The 24,431-nt window shown below is 40.1% G+C and overlaps 1 protein-coding gene across 1 annotated transcript in view; it reads right to left on the reverse strand.

Annotated features, from left to right (window-relative positions):
• The window catches only part of LOC307167043 (NACHT, LRR and PYD domains-containing protein 3-like), an 87,795-nt gene extending 69,271 nt beyond the window's left edge, over positions 1–18,524 (reverse strand). The window contains exons 1-2 of the mRNA XM_079885927.1: positions 18,449–18,524; positions 14,808–15,597 (exon numbers count right to left, since the gene is read on the reverse strand). Of these exons, the coding sequence (XP_079742053.1) occupies positions 14,808–15,457 (650 nt within the window). The 5' untranslated portion in view covers positions 15,458–15,597; positions 18,449–18,524. The remainder of the gene's footprint in view (positions 1–14,807; positions 15,598–18,448) is intronic.
• Positions 18,525–24,431: the final 5,907 nt, after the last annotated feature.

Below are 24,431 nucleotides of genomic sequence, written 5' to 3' on the forward strand. Positions count from 1 at the left end.
TCGGCCTAGAGAAGTTTTAGATGCTGCTCTGATCAGACTCTTCACTGATGGCAACATCATTCATCTGAACCTCAAATAATATTGGCATTAATCAAAATAATTATGCTGTTTTGTGTATATATGATACATACAGTACATCTTCTGTTAAGCTGCTTTTAAACAGTTTATATTCTAAAAAGTGCTAAACAAATAAACTGTGGTAACTATTTCGATGGTTCACTTTAGAAATTCTACTAACAAGAAGTTACTTTGCAACTACATGTGAACTACAAGTCATTAGAGCAGTGGTTCTCAAAGTGTGGAATCACTGAATTTCGCATGTAAGATCAAACCGGTGTGATCTTTTACTGTATATTATTGTGTGCTCAGTCTTGGCTGGTCACTGGAGCGTACGATACGATTACACCGGTGTGAGTAGAACTGCCAGTGCATCACGTGATCAACTGCTAAATTCAAATCGTGCTTTCGCAGTTGGCTGGCGCTGAGCCAGAGACGGACGCGCGCCACTCAGGCGCTGTCAAATATCACAATTATTCAGTGTTTTTAACCACATAATGTTTATTTTAGGTTTCAGACATTTAAATTCACCCAAGTACTAAAAAAACAATACATTTAGAATTTGTAAAATACACACTGATGTCTATGGAAGCGGAAATAATAATAATTTCCATTATAATTAGACGACACATTTTATTCATATCAGATTGTGTAAGTTACACATTGTGTTAGTAACTTTAAAGTTAACTCTATTCTTCTCCCAGTTCACCGGCCACTTACTTTCATGTATTTCGGGAGAAGTGGATGAATTTACGTGCTGTAACAATCCAACAGATCCGATTCTCTGAACAGCAGCACAAACTAACATGATGGCTAGCTTAACTAACGCGATCGTTATAAAGGTGTTTAAACAACATAACACTTCCACTTGCATATATTTGACAATCGGAATATCAAATATCAAAATCAAATATTTCATGTCATAGCTAACAAATTTGTGAATATTTTGAATAAAAAAATTAAATAAAAGCAGATCATTAGTCAGTCAGCGATATTGTGGCTGCGGTGTGTGTGACAAGCAATGACGCGTCACCATGGAAACAATAGACCCTTTTACAGTTGGTAAACATGGTGACGTATTTGTGTGGGCGGGGTTTAGCTGGAGGCAGAAAGAACCCTCTGGCTGCTTCACTAACGTTAGTTTGCCAGTTTTGTTAGCTTGTTTTTTAACAATGACTAGAGTAAATCCAATTTTATCTTAATGTGCAAGGTCACTCACTGTCCAGGGCCGCGATTGTTATTTGCAAAAGTTAATTTTAACGGACGAAACCAGATGACCGTACACGCTCAGTCTATGGACTATCTGACAGGATTAACGTTAACGCTAGCTCCGGTTGAGTGGCCTGACTTCTACACCTACTCGATAGAGAAACCGAGGGTAAAGAGAAACGTCTCGGGTTATGACTATAACCCTTGTTCCCTGAGAAGGGAACGAGACACTGCGTCGTTGAAAACGACTCTTTGGGCACGCTCCCTTAGCGTGCGCCTCTGAAGTATGAATGAAACTAATCCAATCCTGATTGGTGTTGCGTCATGACGTAACATGTGACGGCATAACCGGATGCATAAAAGTGACGCTGGCACACACACACATTAGCCTCGCGATGAAGCAAGCCGCTCTCAGGCATTGAGGGGCGTGGCAGGACGACGCAGTGTCTCGTTCCCTTCTCAGGGAACAAGGGTTATAGTCATAACCCGAGACGTTCCCTTTCGAGGGAACTCGCACTGCGTCGTTGAAAACGACTCTTTGGGGAACGAATGCCCACTAGGCCACACACCGAGAAAAGGCCTGCCCTAGAGTGAAACTGAACTCAGGCACCCATCTAGGACGAGAGCACATGTGCGCCAGGCGTACTAGGGAGGTGCAGACTATAAAACCTGATAAAAGTGTGTGGGGTAGCCCAACCGGCTTGCCTCACAGATCTCCTGGAGGGGCACTCCCAAGAGGAGGGCTCTAGAGGACACCATGCCTCTAGTAGAATGAGCCCTTACAGCCAAAGGTGAAGGCAAATTGCGCACCTTGTAGGCCTACTTATGGTTTGTTTAGCCGGGAGCCCCTCATTAGGTGACCCGAAACACACTACAGTAAGTCCGACCTCCTCCAAGAAGAGGACCTCTCAAGGTAATACTCGGAACTCTGACTGGCAGAGCAAGGAACCTCTTCTCTTCTGCCGACACATGTGGTGGAGGATGAAATGCTTGCAGGACCATGGACCTAGCCATATTAAATTGCACTTAAGGCACATAGCTGGGTCTCGGATGCAGGATGGCCTTAACTCCGCCGGGGCAAACCCCAAGCAAGCTGGCGTTAATGCCAGGGCTTGGAGGTCTCCCAGTCTCTTTATAAGAAGTAGCTAAGAGAAAGGCTATCTAGAACGTGAGGTCCTAGGCAAAGCCGACTGAAGGGATTCGAAGGGAGCCAGGGATAGCCCTTCGAGAACCACCGCCAGGTACCAGGAAGGAACCCTGGACCTGACTGTCAGTCTCATCCTCTATGTACCAAGGAGAAATAGTATGACCAGATGGTGCCTCCCCAAAGGCCCAATATTCAGTGGTGCATGGAACGCCGCAATGGCATCCATGTGCACCATCCATGTGGACGGGGAGAGATTCGCAGAGAACGATCTTGAAGAAAATCCAGAACTGAAGCCACTGGGCAGTTAACTGGGCCTAACTCATGTTCTCTATACCAAGTGGAAGAACATTCCACTTAAGGCCATATAATCTCCTAGTAGACGGAACCCCAGAGATAAGTATGGTTCCGTGCACCCCAAATGATAGAACAGCATTTAGGTACTGAGCCCCCTCAGAGGCCAGACCCACAATTTCCACAGCTCTGGGCGAGGATGGAATATAGTACCCTCCGCCTGAGATAACAGATCCCTCCTCAGAGGAATCTGCCATGGCGGAGCTATCAGGAGTGAAATTAAATCCGAAAACCATACTCGGGCCGGCCAAAACGGGGCTACCAGAAGAAGACTGATGCCCTACTGACGGACCCTCTCCAGGACTCCCGGGAGCAGAGCGATCGGGGGAAAAGCGTACAGGCGAAGCCTCGGCCAGGCCTGTACCATGGCATCCAACCCCAACGGGGCTGGATGAGTGAGGGAGAACCAAAGTGGACAGTGGGACGTCCCTTGAGACGCAACAGATCCACTTCCATTGGTCCAAACCTCTGCCATATCAGCTCCACCACCTCTGGATGGAGTCTCTATTCCCCGGGCCTCAGCCCCTGCCTTGACAGGATGTCTGCTCCCTGATTCTGAACCCCCGGGACATATATTGCTCTTATAGATAATATTTTCCCTTGGGACCATAAAATAATCTGATGCGCCAATCTGGATAGAGGGCGCGATCTGAGTCCCCCTTGTCGGTTCAGATACGCTACCACTGATGTATTGTCCGAACGTATCAAGACGTGGTAACCTTTGATGTCTGGGAGGAAACTCCTCAGAGCCCTGAACACAGCCAACATTTCTAGGCAATTTATATGCCAAGAATGATGAAGGTCCTGCCACAGACCCCTGGCAAAGCGCCGATAACCGCGCCCCAGCCAGTGAGGGAAGCGTCTGTTGAAATGGTTTTCCGGCGACATGACGCCCCTAATACTGGCCCTTGGGACAAGAACCAAGATTTCTTCCATATTAATAAGGAACGAAGGCATCTGCGCGTAACCTTTATTATACGGAACGGATTCCCCTTGGGGGAAAAACCCCTTGGCTTTGAGCCACCACTGAAGGGGCCTCATGTGAAGAAGGCCCAAAGGAATTATGTTGGATGCCGCTGCCATGAGGCCCAGCAGTCTTTGAAATTGCTTTACAGTGATGGCCTGGCCTAGCTTTATCCCTGACACCATGGTCAGGATGGATTTCGATACGTGCGGGAGACATACGTGCCTGCATCGTAACCGAATTCCATACTATGCCCAGAAAAGTAGTTTTCTGAGCTGGTTCTAACACACTTTTCCTAGTGTTGAGTCTCAACCCCAATTTCTGAATGTGGCCAAGAACGACATCTCGATGCCGAATTGCCATTTCTCGAGACTGGGCCAATATGAGCCAGTCATCGATATAATTCAGAATACGGATGCCGTGAAGCCTCAGTGGAGCCAGAGCTGCATCCATACACTTAGTGAACGTGCGGGGAGAGAGTGCTAGGCCGCACGGAAGAACCCGATATTGGTACGCTTCGCCCCCGAAAGCAAACCTCAGGAACCTCCTGTGACATGGAAGGATGGAGACATAAAAATAGGCGTCTTTTAGATCTATCGTGACAAACCAATCCTCGGATCTGATTTGATTCACGATGATGGGAACAGTGAGCATCTTGAACCTGAATCTCCTCAGAGAACTCATTGTGGCCCGAAGCGCACTTTACGGCGGGATACAGATATCGATTTCCTGAGGGCTCCCCCAGAGGGGAGACTCTTTGGGTTTCGTTCTCGACACCCTGAAGCGGAGGACCGGCAGGGAATAAATCGAAAACAGTTCCGATGGGCGAACGCGAACACTGGCCGCAAGCCTTTTGGGCGCCTTTTACAGCGTGCATTCGCTGAAAACCGATGTGTCCCAAAGCGCACTTGAAGCTGGATACAAACATCGATTTCCTGAGGGCTCCGCGGAGGAGCGATTCTCGCTCATACCTCCACGGGGGGGGACAGCCATCTTCGTCTCGTTTTCGATACCCTGAAGCGGAGGACCGGCAGGGAAAAATCTTAAACGATTTTTGACGTTCGCTGCTCATCATTTTAATTCTTCAGAATTAAATGCAGCCAAAAACACTCGATCAATCAGAGTAATCAATTCCATCATATTAATTCATAGAATTGAATGCAGCCATAATCACCAGACAATAGGGGTGGGCGATATAGCCTCAAAATTATATCACGATATTTCAAGAATATTTGCGATAATGATATTTATGACGATATAAAAAAAAAATTAGACAATTTTTTTTATTACATTTATCTCACCTAAATGTTTGCTCACTCATTGTGTTTTTACAATTGGGTAATTTTGTATTTCAGAGTTTACACAACACAAGGAAGCTTGATTTCAATCTTTGAATTAAATTGAAAAAAGTAGCAAAACATATATACAAAATAATAAAGATACAAATAAAGAGAAACGTTTTTGGGTAGGTCTAACACTATTCAGAAATACTACAGAAACTGAATAAGGTAATCAAATGTAAAATAACACTAGTCCTGGCTAAATTAAATTAAAGGCTATTAATTCTGATTCCTTACAATGAAAGCTATCTTTTGTTGTTTTGACGACAACATTAATGACAGACACATATGGCTGCTGTCACTTTTAGAGCTAGTGCCCGGATCCATTACTGTTATACTGTCTGTCACACTGTCACGCACGTTTTATGGTTATTTCAGACATAACCGACTGTTTACGAATATACTAACCATGACAGGAATTTTTACACAATTTTGCATGTTTTTTCCCCCGTTAAAGCAATATAATCCGCGAAATAGAACTTTTGTTACTCGCGAGCTGTTTGTGAGGCGGCTTTACTGTATGCACGCAGAGTAAACATCTCTCAGAGAGCGCGCAAGAGTACTGAATAGTTTAAAATCGCAAATGTTTAAACTGATAAGACTTAAAAAGAAGTGAAAATGATAAACTTTAGTTACGATGCAAGTGACAAAAGACAATCCCGTCATGTCCTGACTGCTAAACACAAGAGTGTGGTATCGACGCTTGACTTGTGCAACCCATTTTGAAAGCGAGAGAGAGAGAAGACGAGGCACCGCTAAAAACTCACGCGGTTGGTAAAATCAATATTTGCAGGGGAATTTCCCGCATTATAAGTGGTAGACCTGCGGGAATTATTAAAATACTATTGAAGTAGCTCCTTTTTAGGTACTAAATCGTCATTGGAGGCTGACTTGCTGCTCTCGCGCTCAGACAGGTGTTGTTATTGTGCGTGCTAAGGAACGTAATGCGCCATACGTCATTGCGTCGCTATATCAGTGATATCGCGATATGACACTTTTTTATCATGTAAAAATTTATACCGGTATTATCGTGGACGGTATGATATGGCACACCCCTACCAGACAATACTGTTTTAATATTTATTTATACGGTCTCGTAATCTACACGCTGCCTCGGCAAACGCGAGATTCGAGCCGTTACAATATATTTGGCTTTCATCCCTCGAGAAGAAAGTCATCAGGTGCGAGGTTGAAACATCCGACAGCGCACGGATTGCACTCGCGCCGATATATTTCTCAATGAACACTGCCAGCACCCTCAGGAGCTGATTGTGAATGCCTCGCACCCAAACAGTATTATTTCACAGATCGCGTGTGTCCCTTTTATTGCTGACTCGTAATCTAAGCGCTGCCTCAACAAACGCGAGATTCGAGTCGTTCACAATATATTTGGCTTTCATCTCTTCGAAAAGAAAGTCAACGGGCTCGAGGCTGAAACACCCGAAACGCACGGCTGTGTGCGTCGAGATATTTCTTAAAAACCACAGCCAGCACCCTCAGGAGCTGACAGTGCATGCCTCGCACCCACACAGAATCTTTATTGCAGAGTAGCCGTCATCTACGCGCTGCCTCGACAAACGCGAGATCCGAGCTATAGATTCTGTATTGCAATGTAGTGGGACAACTTTTAATTTTTATTTTGGGTTACAACAACACCGGCGAGTGTGACTCATGTTCCTCGTCCCCGATGCTGAGCACATCCACTTCCTCAGAAGCAGATAGCTCGAGCATCGGGCACTCGTCACAGGCAGAAGAAGCCACATCGCGGGCTTCTGCGTCGTGAGCGAGCGTTATAGAATCTGCGGATGATGAACATGAAAGTGCCTCGGCAGTCTTGTTCTCATCCGCGAGATCCTTCTGCGATCCCCACGATCCAAGCCACCGCGCCGCCTCAACGGACGCGGGACCCAAACCGCGGGGATCGCGAGCCAAGTGGGAGCGCAGCACTCTATAGTACTTTCACAGTGTTCACAGGCAGCCCCCTCGAGAACTGCCTGTGCGTGCTGCGCTCCTAACAGTGTACACACAACTGATGCGTGTCTCCACCCGTGAGAAATATAGGGCAGGGGTGCACACACTTAGTGTATCTTTCACTCGCCATAATATAGAGGATTTCACTGACAAACAACATCAAATAAGACAGACAGTTTCACAGAGAGCGCTTGCTGAAGAGCGAAAGCTAATGTGTGTGTGTGCCAGCGTCACTTTTATGCATCCGGTTATGCCGTCACATGTTACGTCATGACGCAACACCAATCAGGATTGGATTAGTTTCATTCATACTTCAGAGGCGCACGCTAAGGGAGCGTCCCCAAAGAGTCGTTTTCAACGACGCAGTGCGAGTTCCCTCGAAAGGGAACTGAGGGCATATATATATATATATATATATATATATATATATATATATATATATATATATATATTTAGATGCCTAGAACTATGTGCTGATTTGAATGGTCATGTAAAGAATTGTGTAGTACGATCCGCAGTTCTGCCTAGCCAGCGCCAAGTCGACAATGTAAAGAGTGACACTACGGTGCAATTTTAATGATATGAATATTTTCTAGAAAAAAAAAATTCCAGATACAGCATACTCATTTTTCATCGATTCTTGCACCCAACAACACAACAAGATGACATTTAATAATAAAAAAAAAAATTTAAGCTCCTTATTATGTAGCCGAATCTGTGCTGGTTTGTATTGGCCGTCTCCAGTTTTCCGTTTGTTTTGCCTCCACTAAGGGAACCAGCCCCTCGAGACTGACCTCGGGTGTTTTTCGTGACATACAATGATCAGTTCTAAATAATGATCGCCTTGAAAAACTCACAGGGGTTAGCCATAATATTTTAAATGTACGTTTTAAAAGGTTAAATATCAATACACAGCCTGTGTTTTTTTTTTTTATTAAGTACAGTACTTTTTTTTACTTAATATTTTAAGTACAGTAGGCTACAGTTTTTATTTCACTTTTAGGTGCAATACATTTTAATTGAATCATTATTTAAGTTTTTTTATTTACCTGTAGGCCTATGTAAGCAGCACAGTGCAATGATAATGTTCAAACTGTGTTTTTACAATGTTTAATGTGGCTGACAATAATAAATATTCTTATTAGAAAAAATTAAGCTGCCTCATTTTTGAGCTGTACACATAACTGTAGCTGAATAGTTAGGCCTACTACGCTACTGTATTCATATTGGTCATTATGGTGGTACTTGGAGAGCCAAATATTTCCTGAGGTGGTACTTGGTGTAAAAAGTTTGAGAACCACTGCATTAAAGTATGAGTAGACTGTTTAAAATCTGCTAAGACTTTATTTTAATGATCCTCAACAGACATTTTATTGATTATAAGCAACTTTACAATTACATGTCAACTTATTCTACCCGAACCCTAACACCTCACCCTTACCGAACAGTCAACTTACAGTCTACTTACAGTCTACTTACAGTCTACTTACAGTCTAATGAGAGTTAGTTGAGTTAAGTTACGACTGGGCTAAATGTCTAAAGGCACTTTTCCACTGTGTGGTACGACTCGGCATGACTGGGCTCAGCTCGGCTCTCTTTATTTTTGGCTCGGTTTGCTTTTCCACTGCAGTTTAGCACCGCTTCTAAGTGATTGTAGGCGCGGATCTCATGGTCAAGCACCCACAGAAAAATATATATTGTATTGATTTTAACCAATAAAAATTCTATTGCAGTTTTCAGACACGGTTATCTTCACCTTTTTATAGTTTATTTGAGACTGTGTCTATGGCGTTATTTTAATGTCAAATGTCGAGAGCTCATCCAAGTAATGCGAGAGCACAAATCTCTCTATTCGCAGGCGGATCTCCTTCACTCTCACACAGAATTGGACGCTCGTTCTCAAATATACAGTCTCAGGCTCTTGTCTGCTCTCGCTCAGATATTACGTGTGCATGCTCAAACTCAAAATCTCTACTTGCTCTTTCTCTAGAATGTTCTTCTCTCCTGGATTTAATGTTGCCAGAAGCTTTCAACCACCAGACTTTCACGATGACTGATGAAATAACACGTGTACCTTTCAATTATAAAGAAATTACGGATTCGCCTTTATTTCATGAGATAACATTTTCAAGCTGATTTTAGTCAGCCAGGTCTCAAGTAATTTTATTATTTAATAGTTATTTTTGAGTTAAGTGCTTATTGTAAATAGGTATTTATTGAATTATTTTTTTTAGTGAACCGCTACGGATCATCAGATATCAGCGATAGCGCGACTCACGGCAACACTCATGGAGAGAATGTGCTTTTGTTTGGTTGGTAACATAGGCGTAACTTGCAGGTGGGACATGTCCTCACCACTTTTTGTGTATGGAGTGTGGGCACCGGCAGAAACATAAACCAGTGCCTATGGGTGGGATTATAGACTGATCATTATAGTTGTGCCACCACCTCATCTACTGGCCACAATACACACATTTATTTTTTCAAGATGCGTGCGACGTCGTTTAAAAAATTAGTGCGAACAAATGATCCTGTGGTGGGGGTTGATGACTATTTAAATTGGCGGGTTTTGTGTCCCATGTCGCAAATTCAATGACGCTGCAGTTAAGATTCTCTCTGACCAAATTAGTGATCTGCAGTGTTCAGTGATCTGCACGTCACATTTTAGTCTTGGTACGGGTCGTTGGAACCTCAACCGAGGGGGTACTAAAAAAGTACCAGGTACTAGGAACTTTACACAGTGGAAACTGGCCTTAGTTCTAAGCTTTAATGTCAGAGGTCATACAGATGATTTTCAGCAGGCATCTGAAAGTTTAACTGGTTAGGGCCCTCACAAGCACACTCTGAGTTTGACATGTTTTCTTATAGAAATGAAAATAAGTTTACTAATTAAAAGTTTAACAGTTGTTCAATGGTTTCTGAGATTAGTGGGTTTGTTGTTCAACAGCAGAGCAGTTTACCAGTTATGAGGAGCTCAGTTCAGCAACAGTATAAGCAGATCAACAAAAGATAGTGTTGTTTTCCAGCTCAAGTCAGTTAAATGTTGATTCAATTCAGTTCAATAACTGTGTCAATGTTCCAGAGATTATCAAATTCAATTCACCTATAAAGCAGGTTGTTAAAGACCCACTCCGATGAAAATCATGTTTTTCTAGGTGTTAACATGTTCTTGTGGCATTTTTCTGATGTTAGAGGACATATCTTGAGAAAAATAAGCTCAAAGTTGTATTTCTGAGTATTTCTGCATTCAAATGGCTGTGAATCAGTAGCAGGCGCTAAAATGCCAGCTAAAATAGACTGGAGTTGTGACGTAGTAACTCCACTGGGTGGGGCCACAAGCTCATACTCCCCTCCGCCCCCGCCCGCTCGCGATATTTTTTTTCCCAGGATGGTAGGGAAAACTCATGAATATTAATTAGGGAAGTCATCCCTGATTGGTCTGATGACCTACTCCTGACCCCACCCCTAAACCTACCCGCCACTGGGAATCTGATGATCTACTCCTAACCCCGCCCTAAACCTACCCGTCACTGGGGTTAAGACCAATCAGGGATGACTTCCCTAATTAATATTCATGAGTCTTCCCCTACCATCCTGGGAAAAAAAATATCGCCGCAGTATTGTCATCATCCAGCTCAATTTAGTTTAAGCTTTTGACACTGCAATTAAATCAATAATTCTATCATTTAGGGCTGTGCTATTAATCACAATTGATTTTTCGATTTCGGCTTCCAACGATGTGTAAAGCCAAACATGATTGGTTGTAGCGAGAACGTGCTACGATTGTTCAACTCAGTGTGGCTGTTATCTGATTGGCTTAGATAAACGGTGAGTGGAGTCCATTTATTTGTGGATTTGTCTGCACGTCGACGCTAGAAGTGTTTCAAAATCCACAGATGCCCAAGGGGATTTACAAATGCACAAGAAGAGATTCACAAATGTGTGCAGCGATTTACAAATGCACAGAAAGCGGTTCATAAATAATAGGCTTGCTACGATAGTCGGTGTTACCGGTGTTCAGTCGCAACATCGGCTTCATCACTTGCCCACCGCGGCACCGCAAAAAAAGTTTTAAAGGTGCCCTTGCATGGATTATTTTATTATTTTAGAATGTTTCCTGGGGTGCCCTTATAATGTTAGTATGTTTTTTAGATCAAAATTTGTTATAATTTAGAAATAAAAGGCATTTTTCCTAGCCTGATTTTAGCCTCTGATTTGAACATTCTGTTTGAAGGGGCGTGTCTGCTGTGAGACGTCAGTGTAAACGCCCACTGCTGTGATTGGCTGCTGTGAGACTTCAGTGTAAGCCTGTTGATCACGTGAATGAAGATCTTATCATTGCCATGCAGTTTCTGCACTCTCACTAATGATTTCACCAATGCAAACATGATGTACGTACAGTAAGAGCTTCGTTGTGCAGTGTAACAGCGTCATTGATTTCATAACGAGTTTTGGCAAGTGTCCAGATAAACTCGCGCTGTGTGATTGACAGCTTGGGCGACTGGAAAGGAATTGTTCTTTGATCGCTATCTGTATATTAATTTAGTTTAAGTAAGATTAGTTTAAGTAAGATTATTTTCATCCTACTAAGAGAAACGACGTGAAGTTGATCGTTTAGTCACTGACTTGATTTACAATGCATAAACAGTATTGAACGACTTTGAGAGAAAGATTATCTGTCTGAACCCATGGTCTGAACTTGAACAATTACACATCAGACATTCACATAACCCACTGGTTCTTCAGAGGCTCGGATGAAGGAACTAAAAAAATACCTTTGTGTTCATTTGTACATCCAAACACTGAGCAACTGCCATGCTTCGCTCGTTTGCAAGCCATGATGTCTCTCGAAGAAAAATGATTCGGACGATGATTCGGTTGCGCAGTTCCGCCTGGCCTTGAACATGGGCTGGCATATGCAAATGTTTGGAGGTGTACGTATTAATGATCCCGACTGTGTTGTTATGTGAAGTTCGTCTATTTTTAAGGGGTGTTTTCTGTTTTTCAAAAACGAGATTTAAATAATAAGGAGAAAACAATGGTGTTTGAGACTCACTGTATGTCATGTCCATGTACTGAACTCTTGTTATTTAACTATGCCAAGATAAATTCAATTTCAAATTCTAGGGCACCTTTAAAGCGTTAAAAATATTTAACGCAATTACGCAGTATCCATTTTTTTCTGTCACCCGTTGACTAGCGTTGTATGATCAGGCTCTTATTAAAGGGATAGTTCGGCCAAAAATGATATTAAACCCATGATTTACTCACCCTCAAGCCGTTCGAGATGCATATGTCAATCATTTTTCAGATGAACACATTTTCAGTTATTTTAGAAAATCTCTTAGATCCTTTAGTGGTTATAATGTCAAGTTATGGGGTCCACCTCCTTCAAGTCCCAAAAATGTGCATGCATCCTTCACAAAAGTAATCCATCCGGCTCCAGGGGGATAAATGAAGGCCTTCTGAGGGTAATCAGTGTGGTTTTGTCGTAAAAATATACATATTTAAAACTTTATAAATGAAAATAACTGGCTTCCAGCAACGGTCGACGCGGGTTCACGGGAGATGGATGTTGGCGTATGACGTAGGATGTAGCGTTTTGTTTTGCTCTGCTCTCTGGCTGCGCTGTTCTACGTCACAACGCTTCCTACGCTACGTCCTATGTCATACGCCGGCATCCATCTCCCGTGAACGCGCGTCGACTAAAGAGACTGCGCTGTAAGTCCTGCCTATTTTACACCCACCCACAGAAAAGACGCGCGTCAGTATCGAGTTCTCTTTCGGGCTTGAAAAAACCATAACACACACAGATTATGCCAAAATGTCCATTTTGTCGAGTGTCCTCATAAGAGCAGTCTTAAATTATTTAAATAAAGTCGTAAATGAACGTAGAGATTTGTGAGAAAATGGGACGCGTGTCAGATCGCGTTTCTGTCAGCAGCAGCTGGTCTTAAAGTGTCATTAATGTTAATCAAAGAACAAAGGTAAGAGAGTAAATTAGGATTTACGTAAAAATTTATACGAATTTTTGGTAGATTTGCAATGCTTATAACCAATGGAAACATCATTACAGTCTGTAAATATCTCTTAACAACACAATGCAATCACTAGTAAGACTTCCTGTTAATAAAGTATCTGGTAAGAATCTATTCTATATTAACAATGCATTAAATCACATTACACTTTAATATAAATAAATAAAACAAATTAAGTGATGTCTCATGTCTGAAGTCAAGGACAGGCGTCCAATCACATTGTAACCAATGATATTTGAGGTTATTAAAACAGTAAGTCCCACCCTTCGACTGCCAAAAATAAAAGTGTTCGAGCGAGCAAAAGCAGCAGGCGAGAGGAGATCAAGCGCCAGAGCGTGGGAAATGATCATGCGCGCGCGAGGGCTTGTATTGCATGCAGAGGAGATGTCATGCGCGCGCAGGGTTTGAATGAGCTCGCGAGTTCCCATTTCCTCGCGTGTAGATCTGTTATCCTTTCACGAATGTCATTTACTGCGCGCGACAGTTGTGCGCTCCGTTAATTTTGTCATTGATTTGCCGCCATACAACGGGCATAGTTCAAATGACTGTACGCAATTGGATAGTCCTTCAACCAATTAGTGATAGGGCTGTCAACGAATATTCTAAATTTTAATATATATTTGAATAGTTTTAGGTGAAAATTAATATTCGAATGTGAATTTCAAATGTGGAAAAACACGCCTACGGTAGCAGAGGCGCGGCTGTCTGCTTTGCGAGCGTTCAATGTCAGTTCTATATACTATATACTGTAAAACTTCAATTAATGTTAATAATATTTGTTTCAATCACTGAATGAAGCCTGCTATATTTGGGACAAGAGTCACGACCTTAAATTGCTTGCACAAAACTCTTGATCAGCACTTTACATGTAATCGCATTTAAATCGAGATGGCTTATATGCGGTTAATCATTCAGCCCTAATCAACATTTGTTTTTAGAGGGAATATTCGCACGTCATATTTGACAGCCTCAGCGACACAAAAACTCCAGGCAGGAAATGTGTTCACAAACGTGTTGGTTTAATAAGACACACAGAGCATTGTTGAGAGGTTAAATGGAATTGGATTGACGGTTGTGCGAGAGACGGGTAAATCAGAGTGTGCTTGCTGTCGGCTGTCGCGTCTCTATCGTCGTTGGGTTAAACCCGCCAATAGCGCGCCATGTGGATAAGCCAGTTTGTGATTGGTTCCCGCAAATTTGTAACCGAAGCAGCAGAGATAAATGTACAGGTTTCCAGCCTGAGCTGCAGGGCGAAATCAAAACGCCCCAGATCAGCCTGGGTTTACCCAGTCTAACTGCTTTCTCCATTTCTGTAAATCCGTTTTTATGAATGAATGAGTCTCTCATCCGTTGCTCTATAGTTTTTTTTTTCCAAAAAAAAAAACAGCCGCCTGTTTCAACAGCCGCTTGCACCCCCAGCTGGTGAGGTCGACTAACAGCTATGGAGATTATCAATCGGCAATCTACTGATATTCCTGCCGTTCCCGGATGTCAAATGTTGAATTTTCTGTCAAATTTGAACCACTGAATTTGTAGAAGCGGATTTGTAAAGCAAAATAAAATGGACCGAAAATTGCCTGTTGAATCTAAAAATAAAATGCTTTATAAATGCAAGCAGGGTTTAATGCAATGCATATTTTTTCAAGTAGTGCATATCAACAAGCTTTTTTGTTTCAAAAACATTTGTCATTATTTTACTTCCATACTAATGAGACTAACTAGATACTCACACAGGGTCAGGGGTCACAGCAGGTCCATCACTGAGTTTAGGGGGATCCATCATGGAGTGGTTACTCTTCATAGACACACAGCTGAATCCTGAAGATGGTCCATCGCTGAGTTTAGGGGGATCCATCATGGAGATGTTACTCTTCATAGACACACAGCTGAATCCTGAAGATGGTCCATCACTGAGTTTAGGGGGATCCATCATGGAGATGTTACTCTTCATAGACACACAGCTGAATCCTGAAGATGGTCCATCACTGAGTTTAGGGGGATCTATCATGGAGATGTTACTCTTCATAGACACACAGCTGAATCCTGAAGATGGTCCATCACTGAGTTTAGGGGGATCCATCATGGAGATGTTACTCTTCATAGACACACAGCTGAATCCTGAAGATGGTCCATCACTGAGTTTAGGGGGATCCATCATGGAGTGGTTACTCTTCATAGACACACAGCTGAATCCTGAAGATGGTCCATCACTGAGTTTAGGGGGATCCATCATGGAGTTGTTACTCTTCATGGACACACAGCTGGATACTGGAGATGCTGCTCTCTGAGTGTGAACAGACGCCTCATCTTCTCTCTCCTCACACACACTCATTTTACATGTACGGTTCTCCTCCTCCTCTCTCTCCTCACACACACTCATTTTACAGGTACGGTCCTACTCTCTCTCTTCACACACACTCATTTTACAGGTACGGTCCTCCTCCTCTCTCTCCTCAAACACACTCATTTTACAGGTACGTTTCTCCTCTTCCTCCTTGATGTGACACTTTACTTAAAGGCCTGTATGTGGACACAGAGGACATGCACAAAACACAATTTAATTTTGACACATTTTATTTAAATGTCATTTAATTAATTTTAACTTAACGTCAACAGTTTTTCTGCAGTTAATAGTATTTTTGTAGAGCAACATGTCCGACATGTCGGCCACACTTTCAAACACAGCAGCCTCGTTTAAATAATGAATTCATCTTCACTTTAATGACACTGCTGAACTCTTGCAGGTGTTTTTCACAATCCGTTTTTCGTCTCGCATTAAGCAAGTATGATGTTATTTTTATGTTTATCCTATGACCACACTTTCTTTCCCCAATATTACTGCGTCACTCAACACACATTATAATATAGATTATAAAAATAATAAAATACTAAAGTCAACTGAAGATTTCAACATTAAACTAATATTTTCCTGTTAAAGGAAAAAGTAACTGCAAGTTTAACCATTTTCGGCCATTTTATGAGTATTACAGTTAACGTGTCGTGAACTAGGCCTAGACTTTCAACTTTATCATGTGTTTGAGTTTGAGTTTGTGTGTAAAGATAGTTTTGCGGTTTGATATTCTGTATTTTTTTGGCTATTGTCCCGCCCGTGCGGTGTCGTAGACATGCAAATAATATCTCATTTCGTTATTCATGATTTGTGAATTTGTGTGACGCGGTCCTCCGGTCCGAAATACGTGTATTTTTTTATACTGACTTTTATTTTTAAATTGCGTATAGCTCCAAAAGTCGGTCACTTAAAAGACTGAACCCAGTTTCATCTTGACCTGCTTGATTTGTGAATTTTTTCACAGCAAAGCCCCGTAAACCGTTTGGTAAGTCCGCTAGACAGGAATTTGGTAAATAGCGTTCTTCACGTTTAACATCAATTTATGATAAACACACAGACCGCTGGATTACAAAAACACTTGTTTTATATTGAGCTTGATTTGTGAAAACTTTCACAGTGCAGTTTGGGTCAATTAAACTTTCCCTGAGTGTTTAAATGAACCATTCTGATTTGTGAAAGGATCTGTGAATCACTTAAATGAACAGTTTTATTAAAATGTCAGTGTAACAGGGCTGAGAAAGCAGATACACATAGCTTGTTATGATTGAGAAAAAAAAAGTTCAGTTTAAAATTATGTACATATAAGGTTTATTCATTCTTAATATTTGTTATAGCTAACACACTTGGACAAGACATGTACAGATAATCTTTACTTTTACATTTTCAGTTTTCAAAGTACTTTCTCTTTCACAATAAGGCATGAAAACAACACTGTCTTTATTTGAAACTTTTGTTAACAAAATAGTGTATCACTTTCCATTACAGCATCGTATCATGTGTATATTGACATCATTCCAAAATGTAAAGAGACATGGACTTTGGTTATTGACTCAACCTCCTTCAGGATCAGATTAGTACATTTTGTATATGCCCAGAGCAAGCAGCTATCACACTGGATCTGAATAACATTGTAATAAGAAAATGTATCAAATATTTTACACATTATTTAATTTTTTGTTATTGTTGTGTTTATCTAAAAATATGCCAGACAGACATATTAATAACTTAATACTCACCCACAGTGCATTCTCAGCGAGCTCTTTGCAGCCACACTTAGTAATAATTACTTAGTGTACTAATAAATGCTTCATTAACATGTATTTCAGGGTTAATTCAGGTAGTTATAAAGCATTTAGTAGTGGTCAGTTAACTATTTTTGTGAGCTCATCTAAAGTGAGGATTATGCCTTGTAAAGCATTTACAAAGGAGATTTAAAGGCTCAGTAAAATATCTCTATGTTCTGTATTACTGTCATCCTTTTGATGAGCTCACAAAAATAGTTAACTGACCACAGCCAAATGCTTTAATACCACCTGAATTACGCATATATTACAGTAGAAATACATAATAAATAATTTACTTAAACACTAAGTCACTATTAGTATATGTCTGAATAATAAGATGTATGACTATGAATGTACTTTTAAATAGTTTGTTAATCATTTTCTTACACTTTATAAGTGATCTTATGATTCACTGACAACTCCTAAACAACTGGTTTGAAAATAGTGCATTACTTCTTTTAGACATGATAAATTTATCATTAATAAAGTATGAAAATACAATTATTAAACACATTATAGATATGCTTATAAATCAAGAATAAATCATTTATAGCTGTATTTATTAACTGCTTATTAATGTCTGTTAATACTTTATAAATGATGAATTAACAGTTTACTACCTTTCACAAATCAGAATCTGTAATTTAAACCCTCAGTGAAGGGTTAACTGACCCAAACTGAACTGTGGAAACTTTCACAAATCAGAATGGTTCATTAAACACTCAGGGAAAGTTTAATTGACCGAAACTGCACTGTGAAAGTTTTCACAAATCAAGCTCAATATAAAAACAAGTGTTTTTGTAATCCAGCGGTCTGTGTTTATCATAAATTGATGTTAAACGTGAAGAACGGCTATTTACCAAATTCCTGTCTAGCGGACTTACCAAACGGTTTACGGACAAGAGCTTTGCTGTGAAAAAATTCACAAGCAGGTCAAGATGAAACTGGGTTCAGTCTTTTAAGTGACCGACTTTTGGAGCTACGCAATTTAAAAATAAAAGTCAGTATAAAAAATACACGTATTTCGGTCCGGAGGACCGCGTCACACTAATTCACAAATTAATAACGAAATGAGATATTATTTGCATGTCTACAACACCAAACGGCGGGACAATAGCCAAAAGAATACAGAATATCAAACCGCAAAACTATCTTTACTGTCTGTTTAGACCACAGTAAATGTTTAGACGCAAATACTCTATCGATATTACAGCTATGAAAAGTTTAACGAACTTACTGTCACATGTGAAGCGATTGCTGATTTTCTATCTTCCGAAATGGCGTCTTTACAGTCATCGACTGCTTTCGGTTTCACTGTGAGACAGGTGCATGTCACAGGTAAATGTCCAGCAGCTCCTCCTCGAATGGACTATTTTCACACTTCCGGGTTTGAAACGAGGAATTAAATTGCAGCTGTGCCATATAAATGCGAGACCATAATATATACACAAACAAAAATGGAAATATACACAAACAAAAATGCTACAATTTAGAATTTTGCTAAGTATGACCAAACTACTACTTTTGAACATTCTGTTGAACTTTGCACGTCCATATTATTCATTAGAGTAGGGGAGAGCAGGGGCGAAAGTACCATTTTTCAGAAAAACATAATTTGAAAAGATGATGTTTTAGACAGAGATATATTTGCTGTGGTCAGTCACTCACAAGTGTGGTCTATCAGTCAGGTGGTATTTTGTAAAAATGTAGAAGGTATAATTTCACTTTGAACTTAAGACTGCTCATGTTACTTTCGACTCCATCAGTTGGGACAAAAGTAACACACAGTTGGGTCAAAAGTAACACAACAATACAAGCTAGATTTTTTGTGTTACTCTTGTTTTTTTTTTTTTGTTTTTTTTTTATTAGCCTAAATATACCTGAGTTTGACCTTGTTAACATGTAACTGCAAACATATTTTGGCCTTTATATTTGCAAAAAATTGTTAATTTACATTTTCATTTTAAATTTCAGTTTCATGTTTCAAAAATAACCCGAGTGGCCTACAAACTTGAATTGTTAAATTTGAATTAGAATATATATATATATATATATATATTATGATTGGCAATGTCAATCTATTTTATAAAATGTGTTTTCAATACGAAAATTAAATTAAATTACCATAATATAAATTCTCAACATAATGTAACAATAGTCATGTTTCCATCAAGCTGTTTTTATGCATAGCCTACATTTAAAATCTGCATAAAAACATCAGGATGGAAACCCTGCAAATTCATAGGTGGAGGTGGAAAAGCCATAAGGTATGGCTAAAACCTAAATGTGACTAGGGTAAATGGAAACAGATTGAGTGAAAAAAAATGGTGACAGAAATCAGCTGATTTAAATGTGAACGCCCTCTCATAAACATCTGACTGAATCAGACCTCTATCTGTCTTACTGACCCTCACTCTTCCCATGTTCTGTTGGTATAATATGACATAAACATGTTTTAATAAATGCTGCAACACAGAGAAAGTCACCACATTAGCAGCACGACAAAAGAAACACTTGTTTTCACTATAGCAGGACACAAGTAACAAGTGTTACTTTCGTCCTGACAGGAACTCCTGACATTTAAACCTGATTTACTTATATACTGAAAAACTCTGACAAGGCAAACTTCAGGATGTGTTAAAGCACTTAATAACCTGTAGATTGATCATTACTGTGTGACACATGAAACGAAAAACACAACTTGTAATTAGAAAAAAAGTACCGCTTCAGTACTTATCGAACTCGAAAACTGCTTTCCAGACCTAACCGCGAGAAACGATGACGAAATCACGTGATATTTGGCAGCTCCGTCAAGGGTTGCGTACTAAACGTGCTGTCATAGCTTGATATGCTAATATAGTCATGGCTCTGAAAAAAATCGCTTTGTTACTTTCGCCCGGTTCTCCCCAGTAGACACACAGCAAAATCCCCAGAGTTAAATTAACTCTACTCAGAGAACATTTGGTCCCTCTCTACAGAGAGTTAAAATAACTCTGAATCAGAGTTAAAGTTAATGAGATACTTAAGTGATTAATTAAGTGATGATTTGGCATTAATGATGAACACCTGCTGTCAACATGCAGAATCGCTGAAGGAAAGAGAAACAAGAACAGAAAAAAAGAGAAACACAGGAACTACAACTGACTTCAGACACAGTCTTCGATGAAATCAACTGAAGACAAAATAAGACATTAAATCTCTCAAGATCTCAGCAGAGGAGGATTAAACAACTCCACAAACAGCATTACCAGCTTCACTTATTACTAACCAGACTGACTTTATTTCTGTCATACGTTTACAGAAGTTCTTATTGAGAATTAACAGAGGTTTAGATGTTGACGATTTATTGAAAATGGTTGGTCACCATATTGGTGATGAGTGTTTCCTTTAGTTGGGCAGTTTGACTCATAGCTTATTTTTTTGTGAGTTTGTGTTTTTTTGTAACAGTTTTTACCAAAACATGTAATTTGTTGCAAAGAATGCCAGAAGCAAAGATGTTCAGGTGATCTAGTTTTCATCAACAAAAAGTAGAGTGATGCACTTATATCATCACTGTCCAAAAGTGGTCATTTGATGTTAATAGATTATATTCACTAACAATACTCTCTTGCCACAGATTGGACATTTTGAATTTTTTAAATACATAATAAGGGAATTTATTTTTCTAAGACAGACATCAAGAATGTTTCATGCCGCAATGCATCCTGGGAGCCATGAGTTTTATACTATTGTGGCTCCCAGCATGCATTGCAGCATGAAGCATGTCACCATTGTTGAGATTCATATGCTGATTATTGATGTCTTTGTTTAAAAAAAAAAAAAAAAAAAAATACCTATAATGTATTTTAAAAATCTAAATTCAGAATGTCCGATCTGTGGCTAGAGAGTATTGTTAGTGAATATAATCTATTAACATCAAATAATCACTTTTAGACAGTCAAGAGATAAGTGCATTTTTTTACTATCTGCTGTTAAAAACTATATCACCTGATCATCTTTGTTGTTGGCTTTCTTTGTAACAAAATACGTGTTTTGGTAAACACTGTTACAAAAACCACAAACTCGCAAGAAGAGTCAAACTGCCCAACTGAAGGAAACACTCATCACCATACTGGTGATCATACATTTTCAATAAATCGTCAACATCTAAACCTCGGTTAATTCTCAATAAGAACTTCTGTAGACGTCTGACAGAAATAAAGTCAGTCTGGTTAGTAATAAGTGAAGCTGGTAATGCTGTTTATGGAGTTGTTTAATCCTCCTCTGCTGAGATCTTGTTGACAGCAGGTGTTCATCATTAAAGGAGAACTCCGGTCAATTTTAACATTGAGCTAATTTTTTTGTACATTTGGAGTGCTGTCAATACAGAGAACAACGACAAAAATCGGTGTTGCCTACACCGAGTTATTCTATTTTTAAAATTTGCACCCTGTTGACTTCAATGGGGCAAGTACTAAACCTGCTTTTAGCCTCTTAACATCCTTGATGTGTCATTACAAGTGCACAGAAAATGTGAGTGATTCCTTCTGAGTGAACACTAGTGAATCTGACTGCAGTAGATGTGAAAGATATGTATAAAAATGATGTTATTTAAGCCAGCGCAAATACCTGTGTTTACATCCTGTTTTCGGCCGAAGTCCAAAGTAATCGATTGCCGAGTTCACGCGCGTGATCATAGGTAACTAAACCTATGCGCATGAACTCGGCAATCGACTACTTTGGACTTCAGCCGAAAACAGGATGTAAACACAGGTATTTGCGCTGGCTTAAATAACATCATTTTTATACATATCTTTCACATCTACTGCAGTCAGATTCACTAGTGTTCACTCAGAAGGAATCACTCACATTTTCTGTTTCAAATTTTAAAAATAGAATAACTCGGTGTAGGCAACACCGATTTTTGTCGTTGTTCTCTGTATTGAAAGCACTCCAAATGTACAAAAAAATTAGCTCAATGTTAAAATTGACCGGAGTTCTCCTTTAATGCCCAATCATCACTTAATTAATCACTTAAGTATCTCATTAACTTTAACTCTGATTCAGAGTTATTTTATCTCTCTGTAGAGAGGGACAAAATGTTCTCTGAACAGAGTTAATTTAACTCTGGGGATTTTGCTGTGCAGTCTGCTTAATATCTGCTAACACTTTATTGTGATGGTCCTCCAACATACATTCTACTGAATAGGCTATAAATGGGGAATAAAGGGGAATAACATAATAGAAGGGAATAAATAAATAAATAACCTCTTTTAAATAAAAAGAGTCAAAGAGTCTCTAATTCTTGCGTCTTCTGTCAACAAAACCATAAAGTCTGGTATTAGTAAACGTGCATTTGAAATGGTTCATGTAAAAATTGTAAACCTTCATGGATGTATTATATTGTGGTGGGAGGAGCAACAACAGATCGACACAGTTGGTGTGGCGTCAGGCCTCGGAGACACATAATTTAACACATTTGGACATTTAACATAAAATCCAAAGAAGGGGAATAAAGTGTCCATGGTGATAAAAGTGTCCAAAATAAATCAAGTGGTACTTCTCAAATGACGTCCAGCTCCTCCTCTCTGGACGTCTAATGGGGTGGTGCAGAAATTACATCACTTATAAGCCAAAGTGGCTTTGGTTCCCAAAATAATTTTTAAATGGGATTTTGGTTAAATGGCAGAAATAAGGTCAGTGGTGAACACAAGCTCAAGATACTTTCACGTTTTATTCTACAACATACAATTCATCACTATTACCCCACTCGTGATTGTTTAAGCTGTTATGTGTCTTGTTGCTAACAAGTGGCTAAATGTGATTATACAGAGTCTGTCGAGAAGATTACATGTCATCACGCTGAACAGGTAAACTCAGTCCGCTTTTACAGCATTGTTATGGTTATAATTGTGCTCTTACAAACTATTCTAACTCAAACGTTCTGGCAAAATGTAAAAACTGAAAGAGTTGTTGGAAGTTTAGTGATGGTGACGTTGAAGTCGTGGGACTGTGGTAGTTCGTTTATAGCAAAACTAGCTTTTTACTTCTGGCAGCTGCATTCAGGCTTCGCAATTCATAAAAGTTGTGTTCATCTGTGATAATTATCATGATGGGCAATTATCTTGATTCTCATCTTATAGCTGCAGTGAGTATAAGTTAATTTACTGCCTTCACCACGGGAGTTTATAATTAATATTATTATGCCAACATACATTTTGGCAAACTTATAAAAATAAACGCTTTAAAGACGCTCACGGTCAAGACTTGATGGTGGCATTTATCAAAATGTATAAAAAATATTACGTGTACTACAGTAAGTACGTCTGAACTAAGTATGTCGCCTTACAAGATGCAGGCCCTGTCTGGTCAGGACTTTTAAGATGAGATGCTTTTAATTTGCACTGCATGTCTTCTGTACGTTGGTTTCAAAAAGTGGTGAGACATCACATCCTGAGCAAAAGTGTCCATATATTACATTTAACTGAATAAACCTGTGTGGTATTCTTGATTTCTTAAAGGGGGGGTGAAATGCTATTTCATGCATACTGAGTTTTTTACACTGTTAAAGAGTTGGATTCCCATGCTAAACATGGACAAAGTTTCAAAAATTAAATTGTACGTTTGAAGGAGTATTTCTGTGCCAAAAATTGTCCTTCCGGTTTGTCACAAGTTTCGGAAAGTTTTTTTCGAGTATGGGCATGTGTGACGTCAGATGTAACGGAATTTCCTTATACGGGTCCTAAGGGCACTTCTCCGGTAAGATCGCGGGCGGGCGCGCACTCGTACACCAGAGCAAGAGAGCGAAAGCAGTACCTCATCTAAGCGCTCTGCTCGGCTTTAGGGAAGTCAGTGTCACCAAAGAAGTGGGTTTTTGGTTGCCAGGGCAAGACAAACCTGCACAGATTCCCAAAGAACCCAGCGTTAAGGGAATAGTGGATGCAGTTTGTTTTTCCGGGGCAAAAACGAGTTGAGCAAGACTGTTTCCCTGCATTTCGACGATGATTGTTTTATAAACAAAGCCCAGATCACGGATTTGCAGATCGTCTAATGCTTAAGGATCGAGCAGTCACAATGATAAAGGTCCGCAGTCGTGCGTTGGAACCGCAGGCGGTGAGTAAAACTGTTGAACAAATGTCTCTGTGTGTTGTTAACGTTACTAGCTCGGCGCATTAGCACAGCTTTAACACATCGCCCACACGGCCCGCCCCCAGCCGCTCGTTTTTTTCCGGAAAGACTCG

The sequence above is a fragment of the Squalius cephalus genome, assembly GCF_949319135.1.
Source record: "Squalius cephalus genome assembly, chromosome: 1".
Taxonomy (NCBI): domain Eukaryota; kingdom Metazoa; phylum Chordata; class Actinopteri; order Cypriniformes; family Leuciscidae; genus Squalius; species Squalius cephalus.